At 40.7% G+C, this 11,459-nt stretch overlaps 1 protein-coding gene across 1 annotated transcript; it reads left to right on the forward strand.

Moving 5' to 3' along the window:
- Positions 1-5,462: 5,462 nt before the first annotated feature.
- On the forward strand, positions 5,463-10,016 carry cidec (cell death inducing DFFA like effector c). The gene is made up of 6 exons (XM_050038591.1): positions 5,463-5,617; positions 5,927-5,995; positions 6,094-6,247; positions 7,055-7,204; positions 7,874-8,064; positions 9,535-10,016. Exons 2-6 carry the CDS (start codon positions 5,931-5,933, stop codon positions 9,713-9,715), a joined length of 741 nt encoding a protein of 246 aa, XP_049894548.1. The 5' UTR covers positions 5,463-5,617; positions 5,927-5,930; the 3' UTR covers positions 9,716-10,016.
- The last annotated feature ends 1,443 nt before the right edge of the window (positions 10,017-11,459 follow it).

An 11,459-nucleotide genomic window follows, 5' to 3' on the forward strand; every position in this document is an offset into this window, starting at 1 on the left:
ATATTGACACTTTAGGCACAATTTGGACATGTTCACTGTGGGGTGTACTGACTTATGTTGCCAGCTGTTTAGATGTTGATGGCTGTGTTTTGAGTAATTTTCAGAGGAAGGTAAATCTATACTACTATACAAGCTGTACACTGACTACTTTAAGTTATATCAAAGTGTCATTTCTATAGTGTTGTCCCATGAAGAGATATAATGAAATATTTGCACAAATGGGAGGGGCGTAGTCACTTAAGTGAGATACTGTATTTAAGTAAGTCTAAATGGCTTTTTCTAAAGTTATCACAGGCAATAAACCACAAAGAAAACTGAGTAGAAAAGCAGTAGTAGAGCTTTGTTTGCCACACTACAGTCATCTGGTGAAGTGTAGAGAAGAAATGTGCATGCATGTTGTATTTTAATTAAAAAGACAGATAAAAACTCCATTCATCACCATGAGGCAGTTATCACAGGCTAGTGTGTTTTATGTAATGACTGCACTCAGCTGAGAAAGGATAATCTTAATTTAGCCTTTTCAGTTCGGGTTTAAAGTTGTTTCACACATTAGTCTTGACAAGTGTGTTTCTGCCACAGTTGCTCGTATAACAGGAAATGAACTTGGATCTAAGCTGTGACCAATGCCAATTTACTCATGCACTGTAGCCGAGGCTACTGTATAACTCTGAGGTACAGATCACTTCATTATCTGTTTGAGTGTACTTTATACCACTAGATTCCTTCTCTACATTTATCTGATATCTGATATTTTAAAATGTGATGCCATGTTATTGTTACTCAGCATTATATAAAGTTGCTGATGTGATTTCTCCACCTTGACCATAATTAACATTTAAAAGTCATGCATTAATGCATCACGAATAATAGCAAATAAATAATAGACTAGGGCTGATAAAATCACATTTTTTTTTGCTTTCTTTCTTGCTAATAGCTTACTTATTTACTTAAAGGGGAGCTTCGCCTGTTTTCAAAATTCATACATGTTATTTAGTTTAGTTTATTTGATTTATAATGATTTTTTAAAATGAAAACATGGTTGCACCAGATTTAGCAAAATGCTAATTTCCATCTGCAGTCCTACATATAACAAGTAGATGCAATAAATAAGAATAAAATTAGGCCCTACAGGTGAAATGCAGACTACAGTAAACCCATGTGCCTAACATAATAGAAGCAGTATGTAGGCTACACACTGCATAGTACAAAATACAATATAAAAAAACACAGTAGCAACCTTGTAAATCTCCCCAGCGAGACTTGCTATAGACTCTAAATCCAAAAATGTGAAGGTCTCAGAGGAAAATAGAGACATTAATAATAGGTGGACAGAGTCATTTGCTTTCACGACCAACTCTTGAACCAGCCCACTGCTGACCAGCCACCCTGGGCTCATTTAGACCTGCTAGTAATGTTGATAGGCTATTTTAGACACAGTAGTCTGTGTTACCTTCATAATAACACTCAACTATATTCTGTGGCTCCAAACATATTTTCTTTTCTTTTTTTGGTGAAAAATGGCTCTTTTGATAGTAAAGGTTGCTGACCCCCGGTCTAAGACAAGTCCAGAAACATTAGTCAATATAAACAATTCTCTTCCATAGCCTTAAACTAGAGTGCTAAATCTCAAATTTGTGATGTCATAGGGTGTAAAGTCTGGAGATACTCCATAGACAGTGCATTGTGAAAGATGTTCTAGATGACTCTGAGAGCACTCAGGGGAATGTTCTGGGTATATGGGCACATTTTCTCTTTCACAGCTGAGTACACTACAACAGAGTAAAGCTCATTTGGGTATAAACAAGTAAACAAACATTCTGTGGGTTCACAAGGTCAGGCCCCCATTCATTGTCTATGGATCAGCTCCAGACTTTATACTCTATGATATCACAAGTCTGAGACTTACCTCTGGTTTCTAGCTTTGAGAGAGAGGAGCTCATGTTCACAAATATTGATTGAACTTTCCTGGGCCATGGGAATAACATAGCTACTAGAATTCTGTTCCCCTTCGAGTCCTTTTTTAAATCCAGGACTTTTACTTGCACTGGAGTAGACTATATATTGTGGTACTTTAAGGCTAAAGATGTCCTAAAGTGAGTTTCTTTCCTACCTGCTCCAGACTGGTCTAAACTGCAGTTCGTCGTTTGTCCACATGATGTCCTCATCGTGTCTCTCCCTCTACCCACACATTACAATGTACAGGTCTTAATAACAGTTTGGTAAAAGATGGTTCTCACATCGTCAACTATATTAATAATGTCCACTCCCTCAGTGGACAGCCTGTTGTTTAAATGCTGGAAAGCTTATACTCAAACAGAGGGAGAGACACTTTCCAAAATGGCGGCTGTCAGTCGTTAATCAGTCTGATGCAGGTGTTGTTAATTAGCTCTGAGGCAGTGACAGACTCATGTGGCTGCACTTCACACCAGGAACACTAAAGTAAGTCTCAGTGTTATAATACGTTGACTTTTAACTCGGTTTTCTCATAATGTGCCCTCTAAAATACTAAACAAGGCGGTCCACACATTTAATAGAAACCAATGCATTCCTATCACTACAAGTTTAGCATTATGCTGTGGTGGTAGCCTATGTCTTTTTCTGTATAAGGCCTCCCGTATAGTGGCTGTGACATTCATTTTTTCTCCCTCAGTCTGGCCATATCATAAGTGAAGTAGATTTTATACTATCTGAATGCTGGACATGTTATTTTAGAAAACAACAAGCTCATTTTCCACCAGATTTTCTCCAGTTTAGTTGGTTGTATGACGTGTTACTCAAACAGAAGAACAACAATCCTCTGAGAATCCCATATTTTCATTCAGACCATAGAAAGTCTGTTATTTGTTGTTGCAGTAGTGTGACCATAAACAAGAATAGAGGATTACAGCTTGTTCATTAGGCAGACAGTGATCTTACCCATAATGTCAGGACTGACTGTTTTCTTCATATGTGATAAGATTAAGTTTTACTCCCATTTCCCTTCCTGATGCCACAGTAGTGCAGGAGGCTGCTGGGTGTGAATATGTGCTGCTCAGCTGAGTGTAAACTCTCAGACTCCCAGACAGTGAAATATAGCCACTGGCAATGCTTTGTGAATTGTGTGAGAGAACAACAGTGTGACTGTGGCCTTTCATCTGCGCTAAAGTTTGCATAAGCAGGGCAGTACTTTGTATCTCTCAACATCACAGCAGGTGTGTCACACCAGGTCATTTATGAGCCACAGACTTTTTTTAAAAAAAAGGTGTGATTTATTTGGGAAACATTACCAGTTGAATGTGCTCCTGAACAAGTAAGGAGAAACACTCCAGTGGGTCATTCTGCCTTTTCCGTCCCCAGGACATTACATGCATAAAGTTATATAAAAGTATGTGTATAATACGTTATATTATCAAGCAAAGTGTCCTGTACTTTGGCCTAAATATAATCTGAAGATACATCATGTAAGACCTCTTATAAAAACCATCTAGAACACTGAAAAACGAGGATTTTAACCCATCCCTTCTCTCTAACACTACACCATGAAATATAAACATTAGAATCCTTCAGTAATGTTGTGTTTCGTGTTACTGTGTGACTCTATTTCAAATTGACCAAAATTAATTAAAATTAATTCTCTGACTTCATATTTTTGATCATATTGTAAGTATGACAGAGAATGTCAATCTCAAAGTACAGTCCTGTCACCCAAATAATTTCTTAGATGTTTTTTCAAAGATAGTTTTGGTAAATCACTTGAAGGTGCCAAGAGTTCTCATGCTATCAGCACTGATGCCATGTGGCTATAGTTCATGTAACTGGCACTGCTTGGCTAAAAACTCAGTACTATTATTTATGTCATGTTATTTTTCGTCCTGTTACTTTTATGAACCATCTTTCATTGAGAAACCTATTGAAAAATAAATAAATTGTCCTGAGATTGATCATTACACATTTTGAATGTTATATGTGTTATGAGATACAGTGCTTAATAAAGATTTAAAAAATGAAGTTTAATTTTGCAAAGTTACAGTACACAAATGCCACTAATTTGGCTGAAAGAAGTAGCTGTGGTTCTGCTTCTTCCTACTGAAACAGCAGATTTAAAGATTTGTTAGATAATTCTGTTACATTAATTATATATTAATCACTGTTTTTTTAATTATTGTGGTGGTTAATGTACACAGGTGATCCCAGACTAACTGTATCTGTAGTTGTGTAACATTAAGTGATAACACTGGGAGGTGTGGACACATTGTCTCTATAAGCCGTCACGCCAAGATAACGTGTGAACGTTGAACGATGACCTAATTTGGGAAAATTTATAAGAACTTTGCTCGCACATCAATTAAATTATTGTCACATATTCTCCACAACCTCTGACAGAGACAAAGGGTGAGGGGCAAATTCAAAAGTCTGAGTAGGTCTATATGAAAAAAAAAACAATCATAATTTTCCCCTTTTTAAGTAATGGGAATTTAAAAATGTGTACAGTATTCAAATACCTGTTCTTTTACATTGTCACCAACTCCTCTTCTGACTGCATCAAAGGGAGAAAATCCAACCAGAGCACGGCAGCTATCACCTGTCACCATCGTGTTTTCGTTACCTTAGAATGAGCAATTTATATCGACATAGGGCGCAGGTCCTTGTCCATGGAGATCATCAGTTTACACTGCCATGTTTCTACAGTAGCACAGAACAGACAAACCAAACATTGGCTCCAGAAAGGGCCATTCTCGTTTTTGGGTCTACTGCTGTGGTGAGCAGTCCCTCCATGATGAGCAGCATTGGAGAAACACTGATTTTTTTTTTTTTTGGCTTCATTTTATATTTTTATCAGTTTTAATTATGTGGTCCATTTGTTTAGGAGAGAAAAAGACCTCTAAAGATCATTCGGCTCCTGGGAAATATCTCCTGAACAAGCAAGCCTAACTGGGAGTTCACACTTAGCTCATGGGAGAAGTTTTAGCTTGTTGCAATCTGCAATCCTCACTGCTAGATGCTATTAAATCCTCCACGCTGCAAAATTAATTAAATAACTGTTTTGAAAATGAACATTTTTTACCACAAGCTCAAACATGGTAAATCTGCTCTCCTCTCCTTGTCATATCCCATACCTTTGCATTATCTTTTAAGGGCTGATTCACTCTAAATAGCCTGCACAGGTCATACATTCTCATTATCCCACCTGTTATTTAGATATGCAGATACATTTTCTAACACCACTTCAATACAGTGGAGTTCAATATAATTTGGTTTGTGCTCCTTGAAGCTTTGAGAAAATCCATTTTAATGTCTTTTAAGGTCTTTTTAAAAATACCCTCCAGGTCAGTCTGGGTAATTTCCACAGAACACACTGTCAGCATGTTTTCACAGGCACTCTGTCTTCAGTAGAAAGTGGTCCAATGAAAACCAGGGCTTTCACAAGGGAGGGTCAGTGTGAGTGTTCAGGGAGAATTACTCAATAAAGCTCACAGCTTGTAACTAGCTCAACAGTCATCGGCACAAAGTTCAGTGAACAAGTGGTGCAAGAAACAGCAACAAGAGGAGAGAGTGTGTGTTATCAGAGAGGTTTAGTGGCATTAGGAGCAGCGCTTCAGGATCCCAACGACGGCTATAAGGATTATACTCAAACAGGGTCAGGACAGCCACTTCGCAAGTGTCAGCTTTTAATAACAATGAGATTTATGTTGTATGCGTGGGTCTTTTTATTGGGACAGGGTTAGGTTTACAGATTAGAGTTAGTTATGATACCTGTAGACCTGAACACTAAATAGGGAATGCAGTACTAGAATTTACTTTAGATTGTTTGCTTTAATTGTTGTGATGTAAAATGTTTGAAGCTGCAGTGTTCAGTCAAAGCCACTTTTTGCTCCTTTTGTAAAGCCTGTAATGTTGTTTGCTCAGTAAGGTCTAATAGCTAAACCGACATTTCCTCTAATCACAGGTCGATGAGCTCTCAGATGGATTATGCGATGAAGTCCCTCAGCCTTCTGACTCCGTCTGCCCTCTCCAAGTAAGAGCACTGTTCTGTGGGTTGGATGGGATAGCCAACAATCACCAGTTCATAGTTGATGGTTTAACATTATGAAGTTTACTTCTGTCTTTTCTAAGGTGTGTGACAGCCAGCGTCTCAGCCAGCGCTTCCATGACCCAGCAGCTGCTGTCGGGTCGAGCTCCTCGACCAAGGCCCTTCAGGGTTACAAATGCTGACCGCAGCGTGAAGAAGGGAATCATGGCAGACTCTCTAGATGACCTAATGAACAAGGTAAGGAGAGTCTGTGAGAGGGCTGAAGGGGCTGAGGAGGAACTGTGAGGAAGTCACAGGTGGATAATGATCAAACGATGACTCAAACAGTTGAAAGCGTTAAGAGTAAAGACATGGGCCTCATTCACCAACCATTCTTAAGAAGAAATTTCTTCTTAAAATTCACTTTCACAGTTTTCACATTGAGTATAGCTTTCACCAGTGTTTTCTTACTTAGGATTTGATTTTAGGTAAGAACACAATGTAGGCACCCTCAAGAAGGGTATCTGAGGGGTATTTCTCAGGGGGAAGGTTTAAGAAGTTCAGAGAAGGTATTAGAGCACAAACACAACACTTTGTGAAGGCAATCGACTCACAGTCACGTAGACATCCCAGTCTCGGTAAACGTATACATCAAGGTCTCGTGGTTGTTGTGTTGACAGATTTGACCAAATTGACAGAGGCTCAAACTGAAGTCTTTATTGTATATCTTTTATTTTATTTTAGTTGCTTTTGTAAGTACACAGATTCATCTCAGTCTTTTAATTTTTCACTTTAGTTAACTTAAATATTTTCCACACCTAATATAGTTTTTAATTTTAGTAAACTATAATAACCTTGGGACAGACTGACCTATGACTCACTTTATGCTTCATCATTTGTGAGGCTCATGTCGGTAAAAGTTCACAAGACTGAGGTGTACACTTTGTAGCTGACTGTAATAGAGCTCTATCTTTGTATAATGAATCATATATGAATTGTTTCTAATGAGTAATGCGCCCACATGACCTTTAACACATTTATTTACCATGTGATTGTTCCTCTCAGGTCAGCGACTCGTTGAGCATACCATGTGTCAGCGCCCTGGTGCTGGATGAAGACGGCACAGGGGTGGACACAGAGGAGTTCTTCCAGACGCTGCCTGTAAACGCTGTCCTCATGGTCCTGGAGAAGGGCCACAAGTGGACTCCACATGCGGTATGATGGTGCCGACCCTTTTCAGTTCAACCACCAGGTGGCACTGTTGATCAGCTGTACATTGTGATGCTCAACATGACTGATCAACTTCTTTTATTCAGTGTTTGTGGTTCTTTGATGTAGTGACTGAACAGAAATCTGTTATTTTAATGCAGCAGGCATGAATGTGGAAGGTGAGGGGTCTGCAGACTGAAGGATAATACATTCAGTGGAATTTAATCAGCAAATATTGTCTCCTTCATAGTGAATAGGGGAGCAATATGTCAGTTATTGTGCAAAGGCAGAACACAAGGCGAACACCAGAGATTAGTTTCTTCCTTCGTTATTTCCAGAGAAGAATCAAAGGCTGGGGTTGAATATTAATCAGACCCAGAGGCATCATCAAATCTGAAAGGCATTCTACCAAAAGCAATTAATTTCCATAGAAATGGATGCATGCATTGATTTGCATCCCCCCCTCTAAGTCTTTACTCTGGTGACCTCACACTGACCTTGCTTCATTGTCCTTTGCCTTTCCCATCATCACTGGCAGGAGCTTCTTCAGTCTGTGATCCAACCGTCTGCCGGTGGAGCTGCCACTTGGCCCAGTTTTCTGGCTGCAGTCACACCAACAAAATGTGTCTGTGCCCTTTTGACCTGACTTATGTTTCCGTTCCTGTCGCTCCACAGAACAGCCCCTCCAGAGATCAGCTCACTGCCTGCAGGCCACAGCACCGGAAAGACGTGGCCAAGCTGACTTTTGACCTCTACAAAAACAACCCCAAGGATTTCATTGGCTGCCTGAACGTGAAGGCGACCTTTTACGGCGCTTATACTGTGTCCTATGACCTGCGCTGTTACGCTGCCAAAAAGATGCTGAAGTGAGTGGAAGAGCCTTTATGCTTTGCTGTTAAACTGTTATGTAATTGATGTATGTTTTTTCTTCATGTCAAAGCATTTCCCTGCTGACTTTACTGAAGCACTATTTGGGATCCCCAGTTATAGTTTAATCCAGTTAGAGATGAAAATTGCTGCATTTTAATGAGTTTCTAATCCATAAAACACCAAGCGGATCATCACCTCTGCAGTGCAACCACCCACCAACAATTCAGTTTTTTTTCTGGTTCATTTCCTACTGTACATCAGCTGCTTTTCTAACACCAGCTACAGTATGCCGTGCACAAAACCCCCTGTCATGCAACGCCTAAATTCCTACTGTACTGTGTATACCTGTGTGGGTGGTGGAGTTGAAATGATCAGATTGCAGAACAAAGGCTAGATTTTACTGAGATTAATTTTGGGAGGAGTTACGTCATCGCTGCTGAGATCTGCTGTTTTTCAGCTTTGGCACGGAGCTTCAGTCAGAGAGGATTATATTTTGCAGACTTGTCAGATATGGGGGCTTTTGTACTCACATCGCAGTGAAAGCGGTTTGTTACTTAGATGTCCGTTTTACAAGATCCAGTCTATGTGAGAAATGATCATCTCGGGTTGTGTATATTTCCTGTCACTCATTTTCTTGGCAGCTTGTGTGGCCTGTCATGCTTGTGTGTTTAATTTTGTATTACAATTACTCAAGACATGACATGTCATTTCTTCTGATCATATTCTCATACATATGTACACCGATCAGCCACGACATTAGAAACCGCTGACAGATGACGTGAATAACATTCATCATCTTGTTACAATTCAATGTTTTTCTTGGAAACCTTCACTCCTGGCAATCATGGGGACACCACTTGACATGCATAACTTACCCGAACATCATCACAGACCAAGTACAACCCCTCATAGCAGCAGCAGTGTTCTCCCAGCAGGACAATGCACCATGCCTCACTGCAAAAACTGCTCAGGACACTCTGGTGCCAGACACCACAAGATAGCTGCACAGGTCCTGTGTCCATGTCTCAACAGGTCAGAACCAAATCCGATCCAAGGAGGCCCCACTGTGGATCGGACTTGGCTCTGGGGTAGTGGTACATCCGTCTGATGCTTGATCAGATTGGGATCTGGGGAATATAGAGGCAGCTCTTTGTCACGGCCATTCCTCTGCTGGTTTTCCTGTGTGCCATGGTGCATTGTCCTGTCATGAGAGGGTGTACTTGGTCTGCAGTGGTGTTTGGCTTGGTGGTGCGTGTCAAGTCACTTCCACATGAATGCTAGGATGCAAGGTTTCCCAGCAGAACATTGCATTGTAACAAGATGATCAATGTTATCTACTTCACCTGGCTGCTTGGTGTATATCCCAAGTTACTCACACTGTGTTGTGTGTGTCTGTTTAGCCCTCTCCACAGAGAATTTGCTATCTATGAACACTCTCTCATTCTCTCTCTGTGCTGTGCTTCCAGGGAGGCTCTGCGATGGACCATCTTCTCCATGCAGGCCACAGGCCACATCCTGCTGGGCTCCTCCTGCTACATCGAGCAGCTGCTGGAGGAGGAGGAGCGAGCAGAGAAGAGTCTGACGCTGCCACAGGAAGGCAGGATCAGGCAGCTGCAGAGCATGCTGCTGGGAAAGACATCCCACTGATGACGGACTAAAGCTGACGATGGTGGAACGAACACATTGTCCACTCTTAGATTTAGAGCACAGTGTAGATTGTCGCAGATGAAACTGGTGATCTCCTCATGTTCATGTCACAGTTTCCTGTGTTGTTTGCAGACACTGCGATAGTCTCACAGTCACTTTCTTGCTCTGTTACATTTTTCTGTCCCATATGTATGTATGTATGTAGAAGCTGATGCCACAAGTTATTCCTCAGAAAGCACTTTTACTCACTACTGTAACTTTTTCCTGTGGAAGTGAATAAATAAAACTAACCCTTTTTTTATTTTCTCGTTCCTGAAAGTCTGTTTAAGTCTACATACAGTAGGTCCACATGGGAGCTTAGATGTGCAGTGTGAGCCCATTAAGCTGCCTTTGTGTGTGTGTGTGGTTCCTGGTCAAAGTCAGTGTAATTGGCAACAGGTCCAGCTGTCTCTCCCACGCTTCCCTAATTGTCCCCTGGCCTGCACTGTCCTGTCAGCTGCAGCCTGCCTCTGCCTCAGAAAATCAGAGGAAGAGAACGAAGGAAGAGCAGGCAGCTGCAAGGGGCGAGGGGACGGAAGCGAACCATTACACTGAGAGAGAGAGAGAGAGAGAGAGAGGACAGAGCAAGATGATGGCTTCAGCTGGTGGCAGAAGTGCCACTTTTGCCATTTTGTCCTGGAAGGTGGCAGCAAAAGGCTGAGGACAGATTTTAACCAAATTGGCTGTCTGATACATCCTGGAGAGTATAAATGTCTAAGGTGTATATTCAGAAGGTCAAGAGCTGGGGTATGACTGTGGTCCACTCCCTGGCTCATCATCTGCCGGTTTCTTTTCTTTTTGTCTCGATTTTCTGTCTATAGAAAATATTATGACCAGAAAGAATAAAAACCTGGCCAGAGACATTTCTGGTTCAGTCCATGTTTACATGACATGCAATAAATACCCCACATAATATCAGCTTGGTTATTGTTTGCTTATGTATTGAGTGATATGGATGCTGTTTAAAGGTATGCTACGTAGGATTGTTGGTTACTGTTTGTAAACCCGCTCACCAACAATAGTAAAAGCCAACCCCAGATTCACTCTTGTTTGACATTTTGCCTCGCTACATTACTGTTATTTTCAGTATGGCAGCTGGTCGTTACTTTTTTATAAAGTCCAAGCCTCACCTGAGTGCTGTGGGAATACACGCCATAAACATAGTCAACACAGAAAGCAAGAAAACGGGTTAAAACAGGCAGAGGGCAGAGTCGTGGGTCATAAGTGATGGTTGCTGTATACAAGTCAATACATTGATTTTAGGAGAATCCTGCAAAGTATATCTTTAAATGTAATGAATCATGAGATAATAAGCACATCTCCTGTTCTGTATTGGCATTGCATCAGTTACATCCTGCATGAACAGCTGTTGCATACAATGCAACCACAAGTTGAATGCTGGTCGTGTGCCATGTCTTTGTTCCCACTGAAATGAGTCATGATGTTCATGCCCACTGACTATGTTTACGTGCACACTAATATTCCACTATTATTCCAAATATGACAATATTCTGAATTTGACGTGGATCATGTAAACAACATGTTCCCTTTGGATATTCTGAATTAGGCCATATCCTGAATGTACTGTTCCAATTAAGACACATGGGATATGTTGGTATTATTCAGGTTTTAGGAGCCTCCTTTATAGACAGGTATACAGCGCATTCAGAATATGCATCTCAGTTTGGTTTTTACCACAGTTTGC

Source organism: Epinephelus moara, chromosome 24 (assembly GCF_006386435.1).
Source record: "Epinephelus moara isolate mb chromosome 24, YSFRI_EMoa_1.0, whole genome shotgun sequence".
Lineage (NCBI taxonomy): Eukaryota > Metazoa > Chordata > Actinopteri > Perciformes > Serranidae > Epinephelus > Epinephelus moara.